The sequence below is a fragment of the Aotus nancymaae genome, unplaced genomic scaffold (assembly GCF_030222135.1).
Source record: "Aotus nancymaae isolate 86718 unplaced genomic scaffold, 86718_ANA_hifiasm-v0.15.2.pri h1tg000263l, whole genome shotgun sequence".
In the NCBI taxonomy this organism is placed as follows: Eukaryota; Metazoa; Chordata; class Mammalia; order Primates; family Aotidae; genus Aotus; species Aotus nancymaae.
Window position 1 is genome coordinate 416406 of NW_026988678.1, and position 20085 is coordinate 436490.

General features: G+C 47.0%; 1 protein-coding gene across 10 annotated transcripts in view; it reads left to right on the plus strand.

The window, feature by feature from the left end:
- SUN1 (Sad1 and UNC84 domain containing 1) overlaps positions 1-20085 on the plus strand; it is a 53461-nt gene that overhangs the window by 11472 nt on the left and 21904 nt on the right. For 2 of the 10 annotated variants that reach the window (XM_012470920.3, XM_012470921.2), the window contains exons 3-11: positions 6242-6430; positions 8781-8965; positions 10018-10044; positions 10149-10325; positions 16066-16263; positions 16859-16942; positions 17261-17371; positions 19260-19358; positions 19816-19909. In XM_012470920.3, the coding sequence (XP_012326343.2) occupies positions 6242-6430; positions 8781-8965; positions 10018-10044; positions 10149-10325; positions 16066-16263; positions 16859-16942; positions 17261-17371; positions 19260-19358; positions 19816-19909 (1164 nt within the window). The remainder of the gene's footprint in view (positions 1-6241; positions 6431-8780; positions 8966-10017; positions 10045-10148; positions 10326-16065; positions 16264-16858; positions 16943-17260; positions 17372-19259; positions 19359-19815; positions 19910-20085) is intronic. The other 8 variants (XM_012470922.2, XM_064372025.1, XM_012470923.2 and 5 more) reach the window with 4 other exon arrangements.

Here is a 20085-nt window from a genome sequence, read left to right on the forward strand (position 1 = left end):
TGGCTTGGTATTTTTAAGTTAACAGAAATAACCTGGAATATTATTTGCCATTTGAAAGGAAGCATCTCCTAGAACAGTGTTGAAGCTCAGGGTTTCAAGAACACGACTTTTGTCTGAGGCTGAGTTTTCTGCTTTTAATTGTATTCTGATCCACTGAACCGAGACTTTTGAGTCTGAAGACTTGCAACCCTGCCCCATATGTTTTCAGTTTACCAGATAGAGAGGGTGACTGAAACGAAGCTTGCATTTCATGAAATTATGGGTTAGTGCCAAAGGAAAATATACAACTAGACAGGCCAGGATTTGATCAGCAGGTTGAAAAACTTGTGTACCCAAGCAGATGTTTAAGGCACCAGAAAAATGCTTGTGTAATTTTTTCAGTGGCTTATCTTTTTTTTTTTTTTCTTGGAGACAGAGTCTTACTCTGTCACCCAGGCTGGAGTGCAGTGGTGCAGTCTTGGTTCACTGCGACCTCCACCTCCCAGATTGAAGCAATTCTCCAGCCTGAGCTTCTGGAGTAGCTGGGATTACAGACATGCGCCACCACGCCTGGTAGCTCCTGTATTTTTAGTAGAGACAGGGTTTCACCATGTTGGCCAGGCTGATCTCAAACTCCCAACCTCAAGTGATCCGCCGGACTCAGCCTCTCAAAGTGCTGGGATCACAGACATGAACCACCGTGCCCAACCTCAGTGTCTTATCTTCTAAAGGGTGAAAATGTAATTGAAACTAAGAAAATTAGAAAATATTTTAAGAAAAATACTTCTTACCAGGATTAGTCAGCTCTTAAATTTGATGATTGAGTTTTTAATTCACAATTCTAGGTCACATCACACTTCCATAGCAACACATTCTGTTTTGTAAGAGTCCTGTAGTGGTTAGAACAGAATGGGTGGGCCAGCTCGTGGGAGACTGCTCCTTCCTCCAGACTGTGCAGTATGGAACATGATTCCCAGTCATTTATTTTTGCTTTTCTGACCTATTTTAAATAGTGTTTTAAACACGCCTATATCTGGCCAGGCACAGTGGCTCATGCCTGTTATCCCAGCACTTTCGGGGGCTATCACCAGGTCAGGAGTTCAAGACCAGCCTGACCAATATGGTGATACCCCGTCTCTACTAAAAATACAAAAATTATCTGGGCATGGTGATGCACGCCTCTAGTCCCAGCTACTCGGGAGGCTGAGGCAGGAGAATTGCTTGAACCGGGAGGCAGAGGTTGAAGTGAGCCAAGATTGCACCAGTGCACTCCAGCTTGGGCGAGAGAGGGAGATTCCATCTCAAAAAAATAGATAAAATGTGTTTTCTCTTCTGGAAAATGACAAACTCTGCGGTTGAAAGAACAGTGACAAGCCCACTTGCTGGCCACTGGCTTCGACAGTGATGCGTGCAGGTCTCTGCTCCCACTCAGCACTGTGGAGCCTTCGCGACCAGTGCCTCAGCTCACAAGGGTTCCCCAGCCACTGTCTTGCTGCACCAGTGGCCTGGCACGCTCCCCGCCAGGATAGGGTGGGCCCCAACACTTTCTCTCACGTTCCCCTGGAACTCCACTGGACTATTTAAAGCCAGTCTCTAAAAGATGGTGATATATTTTAAAAAACCCAAATACCAGTATCATCCCAGTAATTTAAAAAGGCTTCTTAATATATTTACTCAGTGTTCCAGTATCCCAGATCCTTGAATTTTCTTTTTCACAGTTAATTTTTTTTAAATGAACTTAAACAGGATATTCATGTTACATTGGATGATTTCTCTCTTACGTCTCAATCTGTAGTTCTTGTAAGCTGGTAGTTAAGTCTGGAAGTCTGGTCATCTTTTGGTTTATTTCTTTATTGGCGTGACTCTGTGACAGATGGAATGTAGCTCCCTGTCACCATCCTGAGTCCGTGCTGTCTGGCGTGTCTCCTCTGGTAGTGTTGAGGCTGATTGATGTTGTCAGCTCAACCCACTCACAGTAAAATCCAGCCATTGGCGATGGTTGCCTTGAGCTTCAGGATTCGAGGATGTTTTCCGGAGCCCTTGGACCTGACGTGCCGCTGCCCATGCTCTGATCCAGGGGCACTGGAGACATGAGGGTCTTAACCGTCCAGCCTCTCATGGAAGTATTGGCTGTGGAAGCCAGAAGAGAGAGTTTCCAGAAGGAGGGACTTGTCAGCAAAGGCAGATGCTGCTAGACGGTCAGGAAGATGGGGTGAATCAGCCGTGGAGGCCAGAGGGCCTGGCAGAAGCCACTTCAGAGCGTCCACCGGTCAAGAAGCCAGTGGAGATGAGCTGGTGCTCCAACCAGTCGGCTGCTGGGGGAGGTGGAGAGGTGTGGCTTTGAGTGGAATTTGTTTTTTACCATGGGGTGAGCCAAGGGTGTGTCTAGATGCTGGTGGTCAGGAGCCAGTAGAGAGGAGCTGAAGATACAGGAGAACAAGAAAGGGCCTCCTACAGAGAGAGAAGAGGGCAGGAGAAACTCCATCCAGAGCACACAGGCTTGGCTCGGGACTCCTCTTCCATCGCAGCAGGCAGGAAGGGTGCTCAGGGTGGAACATGAGTAAATGTATGAGTGCATGCGTAGGAAGAGGTTGATTATGTGGCATTGGCTCACGCTGATGGAGGCTGGCAAGGCCCAAGATCTTCAGGTTGAGTTGGCAAGGGGAGACTCTAAGCAGCATATGGTATAAGTTCCAGGCCAAGTCCAGGGGCCCAATACCCAAGAAAACCACGGTATAGTTCCAGTTTGAAGGTCAGCTGGCTCAAGGCCCTGGAAAAGCTGATGTTTTAAGTTTGAGTATGAAGGCAGGAAGTAGCTGGTGTTCCCACTCTAGGCTGTCGGACAGGAGGAGCTCCTTCTTACTAAAGCCTTCCTGTTCTGTCCAGGCCTTCAGTGGATTGGAGGGCAGTCTGCTTTCCCAGTGTTTTGATTTTGATTTGAATGTTACTGTCATCCAGAAGCACCCTCACAGATACTCTCAGAATAATGTTTGAGCAAACATCTGGGTGCCCAAGGCCCAGTCAAGTAACACATAAGATTAACCCCTGCAGAGGGAAAGGATGGGCATGGTTGAGGGGGAGGCAGTTTTCTAATGGCATCAGGTTTTACTGGGAAGAAAAATGCAGGGCCTTCCCGAAGACATAGACCAAGAGGTGTAGGGAAGGAGATGGTGGCCTCAGACATGAGGTGCGTGGAGGAAGTCTGAGAGGGCCACTGAGGGCTGGGCGTAGATGGCCCCCGACACATGGATGGCCCGAGGACCTGTGGACCTCGGATGAAGACACACTGGCACCTGCAACGTGAAGAACTTGAGAGAAAGCGTTGGGGTTCACCCTGTCCCAGTGGGGAGAGTGCCAGGCCTCGAGAGAACATTGGGGCCCACCCTATGCTGGCAGGGAGAGTGTCAGGCCACTGGTACAGCAGGACAGCAGGCTGGGGAACCCTTGTGAGCTGAAGCCCTGGTCACGGAGGCTCTGAAATGCTGGGGTGAGCGGGGGTCTGCGGTTGGAGTCAGTGTCGGGGCAGCTGTCACCCTTCCGTCATCAATGATCTGAACTGTAGAAGTCTGAGACCCCTTTCGGTCCAACACACCTGAGCTGAGCTAACCTGGCATGCCTTTGTTGGGCAGGTACTGTGGGTCCAAGGGATGCTTGTACCTATTTGTCTGTGGTTTGCAATTGGAGTCAATTTTTTCAATCTTTTGATACAAAGTACATCTAAACAACACATGTTTAAAAGAACAATGTATAACTAATGAGAGAAAGACATTAACACCTCATGCTCTTGAGAGAGAGATCTCTAAGTTATCTTCAGGGTCTTCCTCGGTCTTTTTTCCTTGTTCTGTCACTTAATTCTCTCTAATCCTGTACTGAACACCTTAGTTTGAAATTTTGTGTTCCCCCAAACACTGTAGAAAAGGTAATAAAGTGCTTTAATACGACAGCCCTACTGAGCTGCATTGCGTCCTGGGACAGTGCTGGGCCAGCATCCATGTCCTCCTCTCCATCAGCCACTGGTGTCCTCCTTCAGGGTTCTGGGCACACCTGTCTCTAGGAACCATGTTATGGATGGCAGCTAGGTTCACAGTCTAGACCCACCAGCAGAGGTGGCTTGTGAACTTCCTGAACTGCACCTGAGCTGTGGTGCTGATGGAATTGTGGGTGCTGGGGTTGGAAGGGACCCCAAGAGGTCACCTAATGCCACAGATGAGGGGGCCGGAAGGGACTGAGAAGTCACTTGATGTTGCGGATGAGGGGGCCGGAAGGGACCCCAAGAGGTCATTTTGATGCTGTGGATGAGGGGGGCCAGAAGAGACCCTGAGAGGTCACCTAATGTGGATGAGGGACTCGAAGGGACCCCGTGAGGTCACCTGATGCTACAGATGAGGGGGGCCGGAAGGGACTGAGAGGTCACTTTATGTTGCGGATGAGGGGGCCGGAATGGACCCCAAGAGGTCACCTGATACCACGGATAAGGCAGGTCAGAAGGGCCAAGAGGTCACCTGATACCTTGGATGAGCGGGGCCGGAAGGGACTGAGAGGTCACTTGATGTTGTTAATGAGGGGGCCGGCAGGGACCCCCAAGCTCACATGATGTTGCAGATGAACGGCTGAGACCCAGGAGCTTTCCTGACTTGGGTGCCTACTTTCTGCTGGGACTTGAAATTTTGATCTTTGAAGTCAAAGCCCCAAATTCCTGGTCCCTCTTCCCTTTCTTCCTTCCCCTTGTCTCCTCCCTCCCCGACTTTTAAACATGGCTGCGTTACCTTGATGATGAGTCCAGTGCCGTGCAGCTCCAGGTGAAGGCCCCCTGACTGGCTGTGGTAGCCAGCGTGAAGAGCCTCTCGTGCTTTTACGTGTCTGTGTGTGGATGGGTACCTGGTGGCATTTTGTTGTTTATTCTAAATAGATAGGTTGGTGCCAGGTTTTTGTGTTGAACAGTGTACCCAGAAGTCTTTCTGTGACCACGTGCAGGTCCTTTGTTTCCTTGTGGCCCTGCAGCGTGTGTAGAGGGATGTGCCCTGGTGTGCCTGCCCATTCCCCTGTGGGTGGCATCCCCACGTCTCTCTGCTGTGACAGCGCTGCCGTGAGTGTCCTTCCACACAGCTTCTTCACCTGCGCCTTTCTCCCCAAACCAGCAAGCATTCCTGGTTTGTGTTGGAAAGCAGGGATCTCATCTCAACTTTAAACCCAGTAGTTAGATTTGAGGCTGAGGGTGGTGGTGGGAGGGTAGAATTCAAAGAGATCAACAGATGAGTGGAAAGTAGTGATTATATTGGTCCATACCTACATGACAGATTCTGATTTGAAATAAGATAGTTTTCTTAAACTAGAATCACAGTGTGTAAAATACTCTGCTAGAAGCAAACTACCTCTCCTTTAGATGACACTGGAATTGTGTCTCGCTTGGTACCCATGGTCAGCATTCAGCGTAGCCCAGTGCAGTCTCTCTGTTGTCCCCACCTCAACCTCTAAGTGAAAGAAGAACCTCTTTCTTAAATTGCGTGTGGAGACTTGAAGCCGTTTGTATTAACTTACTGTTGGTCATGAACGTCTGCCAGGGTCTTGCTCTGTTGCCCAGGCTGGAGTGCAGGGGTGCAGTCAGAGCTCACTGCAGCCTCAAACTCCTAGACTCAAGCCATCCTCCTGCCTAGGCCTCCCAAAGGGCTGGGATTGCAGCCTGGCTCATCTGCTTATTCAGTTAAGTTAATTGAATAATTATATGGAAGGTTTTGGAAGTGACTTTTTTGGTCACAGGCTCAAAGCAGTTTGTGAATTTGTCTCAAGGTGTGGGTTTAGACAAATTCTAAGTTTACAAAGGGAGTGTTGATGGCTCGGTCACTTGGTTTCCTCTCCTACATGGATTCGTTCTAAAATGCGCTGGTGTATTGGATTAAATCTCATGTCCTAACTGTGTATCAGCATCGTGTTTACTAGAAAACATGCTCTGATGTGTTTATATCAAGTGGGGACACGCCCTCAGGCAGTTCTTAGGGTGAGTTGTAGACTCCATACCTCAGCATCTGGGAAGTGTGCTGTCCTTCATCTGACGTGAAACAAGAGTGGCTGGGGCAGATGTTGGGAGCTGATGTTGGCTGATGTCTGTGCCACTGTATGTTTGCTTTAGAGTGAAGTTGTCACATAGTCATAGTTGCTCTTGAAAATGCACAATATGTTGCACTTTCAGTTTATTATTTGTTCATTTTGTTTCGGAATGGGGGCTATAAGCACTGCTTATCTCTGACGAGTTTTTTCCTTCTAGTTCCAGTTATTCTTCGGATGCTCTGGATTTTGAGACCGAGCACAAATTGGACCCTGTATTTGATTCTCCACGGATGTCCCGCCGTAGTTTGCGCCTGGCTGTGACAGCATGCACCCCAGGGGATGGTCAGGCTGGGGGTGCCGACAGCTGTGCAAGCAACATCGTCTCCCTAAAGAACAGAGCGGCCAGGTGAGCACCGCTGCACTTCCTCTTTGCCTGATCTCTAGCTCCAGTTAAAACCAAGCTTCCATACTTTTTGTTCTGTAAAGCCACACCCTTTCTCTTGAGCTTAAGGGTGGGTGGGTGTGTGGGTGTGTGGGTGTGTGTGTGTACAGACACAAACCTGCCATATAAAGTGGTAGTTTGGCTGTAAATAAAGACTGAGGCCGGGCGCGGTGGCTCACGCCTATAATCCCAGCAATTTGGGAGGCGCAGATGGGCGGATCATGAGGTCAGGTGTTTGATACCAGCTGGTCAACGTGATGAAACTCCATCTCTACTAAAAATACAAAAAATTAGCCGGGCATGACGGCAGGTGCCTGTAATCCCAGCTACTTGGGAGGCTGAGGCAGGAGAATCGCTTGAACCCAGGAGGCAGAGGTTGCAGTGAGCCAAGACTGCAGCACTGCACTTCAGCCTGGGCAGCAGAGTGAGAAACTGTCTTAAAAAGACTGAAAGACACTCCGGAGTCTATGTGGGTTGTCTAGTATTGATGTTCTGCTGTTCATGTTTCAAGTTCTCTTTGCTGGGACATTCCATGTGCAGTGCCAGCACTCAGGTCTGGAAGCTCGTGGTCCTGTAGTGGGAGCTGAGTCACAGCTGTCTTACTACATGTTTAAGGAGGAAGGAACCTTACAGATTACACATGGTGTTGTGGACGATTTCCGTATCCAGTTCATTCTTTCTTTTTGAGACAGAGTCTCACTCTTGTCACCCAGGCTAGAGTGCAGTGGTGTGATCTCAGCTCACTGTAATCGCTGCCTCCTGGGCTTAAGCGATTCTCCTGCACGCAGCCTCCTGAGTAGCTGGGGTTCCAGGCATGCACCACCGTGCCTGGCTAATACGTGTGTGTGTGTGTGTGTGTGTGTGTGTGTGTGTGTATGTATTTTTCTTTTTTTTGTGATGGAGTTTCACTCTTGTCACCAAGACTGGAGTACAGTGGCATGATCTTGACTCACTGCAAACTCTGCCTCCCAGGTTCAAACGATTCTCCTGCCTCAGCCTCCTGAATAGCTGGGATTTCATGTGCCCACCACCACACCCTGCTAATGTTTGTATTTTTAGTAGAGACAGGGTTTTGCCGTGTTTGCCAGGCTGGTCTCGAACTCCTGACCTCAGGTGATCTGCCTGCCTCAACCTCCCAAAGTGCTGGGATTACAGGTGTGAGCCACTATGCCTTGCCCAATTCATTCTTCAGGTCTTTATTAAAAATTTGTGTGTTAACTGACAAATACATAAAGTTTAGATTATTTACCTGTATTTGTGTTTGTCGAGTTCATTTGATCTCTGAACTCTCCATGTGCCTATCACCACTTCTTTACCAAGAAGGATCAAAAGTCTGCAAGATCTTTGTGCCATGTAAGGATAATAAAAGTGACAGCTTTATGTTGTGGATATAAGAACAAAGAGTTTCCATTCCAGTGGTCTTTCTCTCGAGAACGAAGGTGGTGACTATTAGCGGAATGGCTGATGGTGGAGAGCTGGACTGGGGTCTGAATGGCGGCTCCAGCTGGCAGCTTCCACAGGCATCACGATCATCCAGGGAGTTCACTTTCCACAAAGTTAGATTCCCAACCTCACCCTTGGAGATGCAGGTGTCAGTTTATGATGCAGCAGAGAACCAGCAGATCCTGTTGCGTAGCTCCGTGACAAGCACGCAGCTACCAGGATTGCACAGCAGCCCAGTCTCCTCCTCCTGGTGATGTGAAGAGCAGGTGTGCTACTGCGCCGGGCTCCTGTGGCCATCGTCCTCCTTCTGCCCCATGTCACTGCAGCCTTTCACCTCCCATGCTTCCTTCTAGGGAGGATCTTATTCATTATCCTGGGTCCCCCAAACTGATAATGGTGAACATTCACAGGGTGTTTACTTCTGAGGGCTTTCCTTTTGTCATTTGTGGTAAATATGAATGCAGAAATTATTTTATGACCACCTATTCTTGCTGTACTTAACACAATTCTATCTTTACCAGTGACTTAGAAATAGTTTTTAGGAAAGGGGAGGATTACATTTATAAATCAGATTTTTATTTTCAGTTCATTTGTATTTTTAGTTTATTAGCTTTTAACCACTTTTGGGTCATGTTGCCCAAAATAACCTGGAAACTATTTTGTGTTTACAATTTTAGAGGAAGTTCTTGGATCCCAGCTTAAAAACTCCTTTTTTATATTAATTGATTAATTGCATTGGAAAAAGCATAAGAAAATGGTTTGCCTTAAAATGCTGTGTTTATTCCCAGAAGAAGAGTTTGTGTTGGTCAAATGTAATCATTTTGTATTTGCTAGAAAAGATCTATAAACTTGCTGTTCTTTTTCTTTTTAGAACAGCAAAACAGTGCAGAAGCACAAACAAATCGGCTTTTAGCATCAACCACGTGTCAAGGGAGGTCACATCCTCTGGCGTCAGCCACAGCAGCACTGCCAGCCTGCAAGACACTGTGACTCGACGGCCTCCTGTACTGGACGAGTCTTGGATTCGTGAGCAGACCACAGTGGACCACTTCTGGGGTGAGTCCCTGGGAGATGCAGATCGCCCACCTACAGCTGGGGTGTTTCTCAGATTATGCTGGGAAGAGGGAGGCTGTGGCTAGGCCGTCTGTTTGCTGTGTGACTGGTTGAGAGAAGCACCAGTTAGGTTCCAGGCTTGTCCTCAGACTTGATCAGGACGCACCTTGGAAGTTGCTTCCATGTGCACCTTCTCGATTAGGTTATGCTAACATGATAACTCCCCATCATAATGACTAGTTATGATGGGGAGATGAAGCAGCAGGTAGTCATCTGATGACTCTGTTTTTATAAATGCATTACTTTTGTAGGATGTTTGAACAAAGGCAGTGTAAAAACTTACCAGTGTCTTTTCAAGAAAGCTCTAAGCAGTGAGGCAGCCAGGGTTAGAGGGCTGTCAGAGAGCATTGCAGGGTGAGGCATCAGCACTCGGACTGGGCTGACGTGGGGTCTGGGCAGTGGGAGCCACAGCCTGGCTGTTGAGAGTGTGGTGTCTGAAGGCTGTGCATGGGGAGGGAAGCTTGGTAAAGGGCACCCAGCTGCTCGTCTGCATTTGGTTTATCTTCTGGTTGGCCCTTTTGAGACAATTAGAAGATCCAGATTAGTTCCAGAGATCATGTGTGCTAATTTTGGGAAGCATTGGTTTTCGTGTTTTTTCTGTTTTGCTCAGCTGGTAAGAGTGGTTACCAAGCAACAGAGAGGCATCTCCTGCTGCTGATGAGGCTTCTGCCTCCCTGAGCGGCCTGTGAGAAGATGGCCTTTCCTCTCATTCCCCTTGGGTTCTGTTTACCTCCTTAGGCCAGGTGGTGTGTGTGCTGCTGTCTGTCTCTATTAATATTCTCCAAAGATAAGCTTTCACCTTCAGTCAAAAGATAGTATCTGCATATATCTGGAGGCATTTTAGGAAATAAACCATGACTGGTGTCACAATGCTGATTTATTAACCATTGTAACCTTTACATTTTTTTTAGAATGGGTTTTGTTCTTACTTGATAAGTTGAGCTCAACAGCAAAAACATGTGTGTGTGTTTTTTTTTTTTTTTTTTTTTTTTTAGGTCTTGATGATGATGGTGATCTTAAAGGTAATTATTTTAGTCCTTTTACTTTCATACACATTTACAGAAGTTTTAGCTAAGTATCTGCAGGTCGTGATAAACAGGTTCCATCTACTTTTTGAAAACTTTAGGTGGAAATAAAGCTGCCATTCAGGGAAACGGGGACCTGGCAGCAGCCGCTGCCGCGCACAACGGCTACACCTGCAGCGAATGCAGCATGCTCTCCGAGCGCAAGGACGCGCTCACAGCACACCCTGTAGCCCGTGGACCGTTGTCGAGAGTTTATTCTAGGGACAGGAATCAAAAACGTAAGTCTCACTCTTTTAAAACTCAGAAAAAGAGGTGTCCAAATATTAATACTTCCTTTTTATGAGCCTTAGTGTCTGCACTATTTGTATTGGAGATTTAACTCAAAATTATCCCTTGAAAGCCTAAGAAGTACACCCCAAGTCAGCTTTGTCCTGCCTGTCCTCTTTCAGCTTATTTATGTGGTCAATAATTTTGTATCTAAAGGTATTTGAAATTTTATAAATTTGGACTTGATGTGAGCAAGAGAAAATTTCTACGTAAATGAAGCTAATAAAACTAGTCACTGTTAGATGCACACCTTTATTTTTGTAAGACAGCACAGATGCTCGCGTGTACTTAAGGAATGGCTTTGGGACGTTACTACGGTCTGTCCTATGAAGTGTTTATGCCAGCATTCGTGTCAGGAAAACATTTCCTGTGGTTGTGGTGATGGAGGGGCCTTTGGAGAACACCACGGGTTTTGGAAGGACACACGGGGTTCTGGTTTGTTCTAGGACAGCAGCAGTTATTGCAGGGAACCCCCTGACGTGGGCAGTCACTGCTGGGGCATCCTCCCGGGTGAGCAGGTGAAGACAGAGCCACAGGCACCTTTCCAGCTTCCAGGTGGGGCCGCGATGCCCAGGGGGTTGGGACTCTGCCCTCATGGCTGCCTGGCCCGGGATCTCTCTCACCTGTGGCAGGAAGAGGCTGGGGCCCTTGGCTGGGCTGGGTGCTGCCTCATTCTCAAGCCCTTGGCACCTTGTCTTTCAAGCCCATGTCCTGCTGTGCTTGGAGGTACTAGAAGCCTCAGGAGGGCAGGGCCAGGTCTGTCTTACCAACTCTGAGCCTGGCTATGCTGGGGACATGGGGCGTTCGTCCAGTATTCTTCAAATGACCGAACGTAATGAAGGAGGGCAACAAGACGAAGGCCTCCACCCTTTCTGAGATCTCTAGCATCTTATTTTTACCGTTTGTTTTCGTGGCCCTCACTTGTGGCTATGTCTGCTGTGGTGTTATGGACACTGCTAGTGTTAATACAGCATAGTAAGAAGGTATGAAAGGGAAGGGAAACGGCAGGAGCAAGGCTACACAGGGGCTTCCCTCACTGAGCATAGTGCTTACTTGGGTTCTTCTACGTATACCAGCACTGCTGAGCTCACACTCTGCACCAGTCACTGTTCATATATGATCACAGCAGCCCCCTTTTTGCAGACAAGCAAAGTGGGGCTTAGCCAGCTCAGGAGGCTCACAGGTAGGTGTGGGGCCTGGAGCTGAACCCAGGCATCTGATGCAGGTGCATCCCTGAGCTGCCTGCCTCCCTGAGCACTTGGTACCCTAGGGCTCTGCGCAGTGCTGCATGTGAGGCCTCACATACTTTATGCGATGCGCACAAAGATTTTGTGTATTCAGGGTTTAATGAGGCTGTGTTTTGAAGCATGCCATTGATGGGCTGAACATAACATTTTTCTTAGAATAAAAGCACATTCCATAAACTGTACAATGGCAGAATAAGGAGGTTCACAGATAATTGAGAGAACCTACAGAAACGTGCTATTTTCCGAAGGCCTTCGCACACATGTTGTAGTAAATGCATCTCTTTATGACTGGCAGTATGCTGGGGGTCAGTGCCCAAGCTTAGCCGTGCAGTTGAGTGTATCTTTAGATGGAAAAGGCATTGGTGTGGTGTGGGTTGTAGCTTCCCAAAACTCATGGCACGTCCCAGGGGACGTTGGTCTTGGGTGTTTTGGGGGAGAAGACAAGCCTCTCTGGGCTTCACACCTGTTTGGCCTCTCAGACGAGGGCCAGGACTTGTGCGGTCCACACTAGTGTATCGCCCTGTATTAGAGTAAACATATTTATCAAAGAACATTGGAAAATCAGAGAGACACAAAAAGAAAATGAAAATCACCTACAAGGTGCCACAACAGGAAAAAAACACACTTCCAGAGATTTCCCCTCTATGTTCTTACAGTCAGATTGTGTAAATTATTTGCATAATCATACTTACTTAAAATAATTACGGCTTTCCTAAAGTATAAATTTTCCCTCCACATTTTCTTAATTTTGTTTTTATGTATGTACTGATTGTAATACTCACTGTAAAATTTTTCAGTAGTATAGATAAAATAAGTCCTTTCCCCCCATCCAATCCATCTCCTCCTGAGGGAACCACTGCTAATGATAGCTGGGTGGGAATTCTTACGCTTTGTAAAATTAGGTAAAATTCAGATAACATGAAATTAACCATTAACAATTTTAAAGTGTGTGACTCAGCAGCATTCAGCCTTCCCCCAGTGCTGCGTGCCGTCCGGGGTTCTTTATGCACCTGCAGAACTATGTGGTTTTGGCTCTGTCTTTCCTTAAATGCCATCACGGTGTATGCACAGTCTAGTATCTCTTTTCATTTTATATGTTAATTGAGATTAACTTTATTCTTTTTGATGCCTGTACAGTTTTTAAAAATTTTGAGATGGAGTCTTGCTCTGTTGCCCAGGCTGGAGTGCAGTGGCACAATCTTAGTTCACCGTAACCTCCGCCTCCTGGATTCAAGTGATTCTCCTGCCTCAGCCTCCCATGTAGCTGGGACTACAGAGTTGCGCCACCACGCCCGGCTAATTTTTGTATTTTCAGTAGAGATGGGGTTTCACCATGTTGGCCTGGCTGGTCTCAAACTCCTGACTGATCTCAAGTGATAACACCCACCTTGGCCTCCCAAAGTGCTGGAATTAACAGGCATGAACCACTGTGCTGGCTGCCTGTACAGTATTGTTTATGGCTGTAGCAAATTTTAGGTTCTAAGTGAGCATTCAGACTTTTTATGTTTGTACACCATTAAAAACATTGTTTCTTTGGATGTTTCCCTGTATATATGTCTTTGTGGACAGTGCAAGCTTTTCTCCAGAGTAGACAAGCTGGAGGGAGAATTGGCCTTGTCCACTTAATGATGTGCCCCTTCACTCGCCGTCCTCCATGGCTAGCCCTAGTGGTTGTCTCCTGTAGCAGGACACAGGTCCCCTTTCCTTCTGGCCAATTCTTCATATTTTTGCTCTTTTAAAACCTTCCATGACATTTCAATGTTTGTTTGTTTGTTTGTTTGAGATGGGGTCTTGCTCTGTCGCCCAGACTGGAGAGCAGTGGCGTGATGACAGCTCACTGAGGCCTCAGACTCCTGGTCTCAAGTGATCCTCCCACCTCAGCCTACCTAGTGGCTACTACCCCCAGCTATTTTTTGTAGAGATGGGGTTCTGCCATGTTGCCTGGGTTGGCCTCGAACTCCTGGGCTCAAGTGATCTACCTGCCTTGGCCTCCCAAAGTGCCGAGATTACAGGTGTGAGCCACCTCACCCAGCCAAATTTCAGGATTTTTATTATGAGTGAGACTGACCATGCATTCCCTCTTAATAACATGACTTGCTGTTGCCGACAGCCTCTCTCAAGTTGGTGCTAGAGTGTGAACTAAGCTGGCACCGTGCTCAATGCTTAGGCTTATGTTTTCTTAGTATAGGGTCCAGTTCACAAGTAGCTTCTCACTATTGCTTTGAAAATAATAAAGCTCTAATTTTTTATTTCTTTAAAGTCACTGTAACACGAGCTTCACCATTTCCAGCTGGTCTTATGCCACAGATCTTTTTCTTTCTTTCCTTTTTTTTTTTTTTTTTTGAGACAGGGTCTTACTCTGTTGCTCAGGCTGGAGTGCAGTGGTATACACAGCTCACTGCAACCTCTGCTTTCCAGGCTCAAGCGATCCTCCTGCCTCAGCTCCCCAGTAGCTGGGACTACAGGCATGTGCTGCCACATCTGGCTAATTCTTATATTCTTTGTAGAGACAGTTTCACCACATTCCCCAGGCTGGTCTCCAACTCCTGGGCTCAAGTGATCTGCTCACCTCAGCCTCCCAAAGTGTTGGGATTACAGGCGTGAATCACTGCACCCTATCACTTGCCACAGAAGTTTTTTTTGTTTTTTTTTTTGAGACGGAGTCTCACTCTGTTACCAGGCTGGAGTGCAGTGGTGTGATCTCGGCTCACTGCAACCTCCAACTCCCTGGTTCAAGTGATTCTCCTGGCTCAGCCTCCCAAGTAGCTGGGATTACAGGCACATGCCACCATGCCCAGCTAATTTTTTTGGTATTTTTAGTAGAGATGGGGTTTCATCATGTTGGCAAGGATGGTCTAAATCTCCTGACCTCGTCATCTGCCCGCCTTGGCCTCCCAAAGTGCTGGGATTACAGGCATCAGCTGCTGCGCCCGGCCTAAACAGATCTTTAAGTCACCAAGTCTTGCTGGGTTGGGAGTGTGAGGGGAGGAGCCTCATCAGAAGCACTTCATCAGGCAGACAGCTGAACCTGTTAAATTTGTGGAATATCATCCCACACATTTAGATTAGCAGAAAAAAGCATCAGGGATCACATCGTATCATTTTTACATTGTGTCTTTTTTTTCCCCTTCGAGACAGAGTTCGTCACCCAGGCTGGAGTGCAGTGGCACAATCTCGGCTCACTGCAGCCTCCGCCTTCTGGTTTCAAGTGATTCTCCTGCCTCAGCCTCCCAAATAGCTGGGATTACAGGCATGTACCACCACACCCGGCTAATTTTTGCATTTTTAGTAGAGATGGGATTTCACCACGTTGGCCAGGCTGGTCTCAAACTCCTGACCTCGTGATTCACCCGCCTCAGCCTCCCAAAGTGCTGGGATTACAGTCATGAACCACACGCCTGACCCAACACACATCGTGTCTTCTAAAGTGAGAGGTGGCACGTGCCTGTAGTCCTAGCTACTCAGGAGGTTGAGGCAGGCGGGTTGCTTGAGCCCAGGAGGTCAAGGCTGCACTAAGCTGAGATCATACTGCTGTACTCCAGCCTGGGCAACAGAGCAAGATCCTGTCTCAAATAAATAAATTGGTTGGGTACTTACTCATACCTATAATCACAGATGTTTGGGAGGCAGAGGTGGGAGGATCACATGAGGTCTGGAGTTTGAGACCAGCCTGGGCAATATATGAAGACCCCATATCTACAAAAGCAAAAACAAATTAGCTGGTTATGGTGGCGTGTGCCATACTCCCAGCTACTCAGGAGGCTGAGGTGGGAGGATCGCTTGAGCTCAGGAGGTTTGAGACCAGCCTGGGCAACACAGTGAGACCTCGTCTCAACGAAAAATACAGAACATCAGCTGGGCTTGGTGGCAAGCACCTGTAATCCCAGCTACTTGAGGAGGCTGAGGTAGGAGGATCACTTAGGCCCAGAGTTCAAGGCTGCAGTGAGCTATGATCATGCCACTGCTAGGCAACAGAGTGAGACCCTGTCCCTAAAAAAATTAAAAATAAAAATAAAAAACAGCAAAGGCAGTGATTCTAGAAGTGATTCTGGTGCTCCAGTGTACCCATTCTCAAACTGGTGGGTTAGAGGCCATGAAACAAATGACTGTTTGTCAGTATCTGAATGTCGTGGTGTGTGCATAAACGGCATTGGAGTGAAGCGGCCGCAGTTCGGGTACCCTGTGGACGATTGCTAGTGAGTCAGTGCTCTGTAAATCATTGCTAGTGCGTCCGTGGAGGTGGCAGCCTCCCCCTGGGGGGTTACTTCGAGTGCCCTCTCCAGGGTTCACTGTCCACCGCCAGTTGGGCTCTTCCTGAGTGAGTGTCTTTGGTGTCCATTCTAAAAGTGCTTGCCTGAAATGAATAATTTGGCTATCTGACTTATCAGGAAGTAGATGTTGGCTTTATGGGAAGAAATAACGCATGTTCATGGTTTTTTAATAGGCGGTGCATCTTTGTACGTGAATAGGATTTTGTGGCTGGCCAGATACACTGCATCATCTTTTTCATCATTTTTAGTTCAACTTTTTCAAGTGGTTTTAATGAAGCTCAATTATGAATCAGAATATTACAAATTGAAAAGTTACGAATCAAAAGATTGTGACTCTGAAAGCTATAAGTCAAAAAGCCATGAATCAAAAGGTATTTAAATATTTTTTTTCCCTCCTTTTTCCACCACATCACACTTTCGAGGTGGAGAAAGCATTGTGCTTTTCCTTGCACGGCGCCTCCCTCACCGCCACCTCTTACAGTCTTGGTACTGGCTCTTCCTGCTTCCACTCTGGATCTTGCATCTCGGGAGCTTGTGGAACTTTTAATTTCTTCTGTGTGTAGTTTAGTTCTCTCAAAGCTGATCAGTGTTGAAACATCTTTAAAGTTATTTCTTAAATGAAAAGTTACTGTGCTCAACTTTTGGTTTTTATTACCTTTTTAAGGCAAAAACGTGAATGCTATTTAGAATCTATTTTTACAAAACTATTTTACGCAGGCTAATCTTTGTGTTGTTTGGGCCACACACATGATTCAGCCAGGGGGTGGGGGGGCCTTTCACATCTCTTCTCATGGCCCGAGCCCTGTCACCTGCATTCACCTGTGTGGTAGGAGCCATCGGCTGTCTGAACTCTGTGGAGGTGGCTAGACTAGCACGTTCTCTGATCATGTTGACTTCATCGGGGTGCGAGAAGCACTTGAGCTCAGCGCTGGTGAGTTTTCTAAGCCTCTTTTGCGTGTGTTGCAGCTCATGCCAGTTACTGTGGGAGAGTGAATGTGAGAGAATCTCTCAGAGAGGATGGCCACCTCAGTGTAAATGGGGAAGCGCTGTGTAAGTATGGCTTTGTTTTCCTGTGGGTGTCGGTCGTGGAGTTGGTCCCACACGCTGTCGTGTTGGGCAGTAGCAGTAGAGAATGAACAGCCCGTGTGACACCGGTTGTCCTCACTGATGATGGCGGGCTGGTGAAGCAGCTGCTTAAGCCCTTGTCACAGAAGCTCAGCCACCAGATTGCATTTGCTTTGATTGTTAACTGTCTTGTGTGTAATTGAGTTTCCTAGTTTTTTCAGACTGCCATTGCTATGCACAGTTGAGATGGACACAGTTTGCTTGTGAATCCACCACATTCACTGCTTGTCACCACACCCACAGGCGATGACTGTAAGGGCAAGACGCAGCTCGACGCACACACAGCCGCCCACCTGCAGTCGCCAAGGCCGTCCAGGCAGGCAGGGACCCTCCAGCACATCTGGGCGTGTGCAGGTTGTTCCTCGCCCCATCTGTCTCATCCCGCCCTGTCACCATGCTGCTTGTGCCTTGTTTGGTTTGTGCTTGGAATTCAAGTGCTTTAAAGCCTTCCTGTAAAAACTGACAGGAATAGTATTAACTTTAGTTTAAAACAGGGTGAATCTCTCTCTCGAAAAGCTTCCTTGTAAATTTTTTTTTCTTTTGGAGACAGAGTCTCACTCTGTCGCCCAGGCTGGAGTGCAGTGGACCAATCTTGGCTCACTGCAGCCTCCACCTCGCAGGTTCGAGTGATTTTCCTGCCTCAGCCTCCTGAGTAGAGGAGTATTTTTGTATTTTTAGTAGAGACAGGATTTCACCATGTTGGCCAGGCTGGTCTTAAACTCCTGACCTCAGGTGATCTGCCCGCCTCGGCCTCCCAAAATTCTGGGATTACAGGTATGAGCCACCATGCCTGGCCTCCTTGTAAATTTGCTTAGTATGAATTAAATGTTTGAAAAGAATTTATTTGAGATTAAAAGTCGAGGAAAAGCGAGTCCCTGCTCACCCTCTTGTGCCGGAACCGGGGCTTGCAGCAGCTGTATCTCTACCTTGTGCTGTGTTAGTGATTGCTGTCTGTGTCCCCGATGTTTACATGAGCACACATTATATGTTTCCAGTCTACACTTGAAACTTTCTTATCCTCTTTAGGCATCTTTAAAAAAAAAAAAAAGTTAGTTTCAAAGATAATTATCTCACCTGATAATTAATAAACATACAGCAATTGATTTTTCTTTTAAATCCTCATAAGCCATATTTCTTTGCATGTCAACCATGTTGTAATTACGTAGTTGCAGGAATTAATACGCAGATGTTAAGTCAGTGAGGATAGAACTACCTACAGTGAGAACTGGAACAAAACTTACTTTGGGAGGCTGAGGCAGGTAGATCACTTAAGGCTAAGAGTTCAAGACCAGCCTGGCCAACATAGCAAAACCCTGTATCTAAAAATGAAAATCTGGAACAAAACTGATTTCCTGAGCAGTTTCCTGCCTTATGTGATGTGTGGTTTGATACTAAGTTTATTGTGGTACATTTCATCATCTGGTAGTGCTGTGTTACTATTCTGAAACACTTTTTTACTAGAAAATATTAGCCTTTAGAATAATTTTAATTTTGGTCTTTGAGTAATTGTTTTCTCACTTAGAGCATGTGAGCTGTAGGTGTCTATGAAATTTCAATCTGCTTTAAATATGGTATTATCTTTCCAATATAAATTGTGCTGGCACCAATGGCCAACATTTAAAGAGTGGCTTCCAACCACCACTTCCTGGGGTTTTGTAGGGGTATCTGCATTTTACTCTTAAGTATCTGCAGGCAGAAGTAAATGAAAACTATTAAAAAATAGAACTGGCCAGGCGCAGTGACTCACACCTGTAATCCCACCACTTTGGGAAGCCAAGGCGGGCGGATCGTGGGATCGTGAGGTCAAGAGATTGAGACCATCCTGGTCAACTTGGTGAAACCCCATCTCTACTAAAAATACAAAAATTAGCTGGGTGTGGTGGCACATGCCTGTAGTCCTAGCTACTCGGGAGGCTGAGGCAGGAGAATTGCTTGAACCTGGGAGGTGGAGGTTGCGGTGAGCTGAGATTGCACCATTGAACTCCTCCAGCCTCTGGGTAACAAGAGCAAAACTCCGTCTCAAAAAAACAAAAAGAAGAACTGAGCTTTTCGATGGTAATGTTAGTGCGATATTGTCAACACTTATAAGAATTTTTTGTTTTTTTGTATTTTTTGAGGCGACTCTGGACACTGACGCGGGCTTTGGTGAAGTGTCTGGTGTGTGCATCCCTGCCGTGCTGTCAGGGCAGAGGATGGGTCTCTGGCATCGGCCTGAGCGCCCACAGACATCTTCTCTGCACAGGTTACTTCTTGCTGCAGACTCTTCACAGGATCGGAGCTGCGGGGCGGGCTGTGTCCAGGACGGTGTGGTCGGCCCTTTGGCTGGCCGTGGTTGCTCCAGGTGGCTATTTTGGGTTTCTGTGTTGTGTTCTCTCCAGAGCTTCTGGCAGCTAAGCACCTGCACGCGATGATTTACCTAACCAAGTAAAAATCTCATCTAGGTTCTCATGCTTTGACCCTTGGCATAACGTAGCTTGTTCTTCATGAGTTAGCAATGTTAACTTACTGTACTTGTTGCATGAGCGTACTTTGTTTCTCTGGGGTTGGGTCTGGGGCAAATCTGGCTGTTCGAGTACACCGTGCAGAGAATGCATGGATCTGGGGCTTCCTGTCTTGTGTGTCTATCAGCATGATCCATTACTACCTTGCTTCCTGCCATGGTGACAAGCATCACCAACTTCTTCACCTCCAGCTTCATCTTCATGTGCTTCTAGCTTGGCCTTCACAGAAACAGTCCATTTAGGAGCTTGGTTTTCCGAAGAACATTTCCTTAGAACGTTTGGTGTTTTCTCTTGTAGGGAAGGCAGCCTCTGGAGTGTTCTGGTGGCTGGGGATTGGATGGTACCAGTTTGTTACTTTGATTTCTTGGCTGAATGTGTTTCTTCTTACCAGGTAAGGAAATGGATATCACGTCAGCTTGGTGTTTTAAAGAACCAGTTTTGTGCCGATTGCAGGCTCTTATTTGACTTGTTATTTTGTAAGGATTTTGCTTATATTCACATAGTGTTTGTATATTTTACAAAAGTGCTTTTATATTCTTATTTAGTTTTTCAAACCAACCTTTGAGA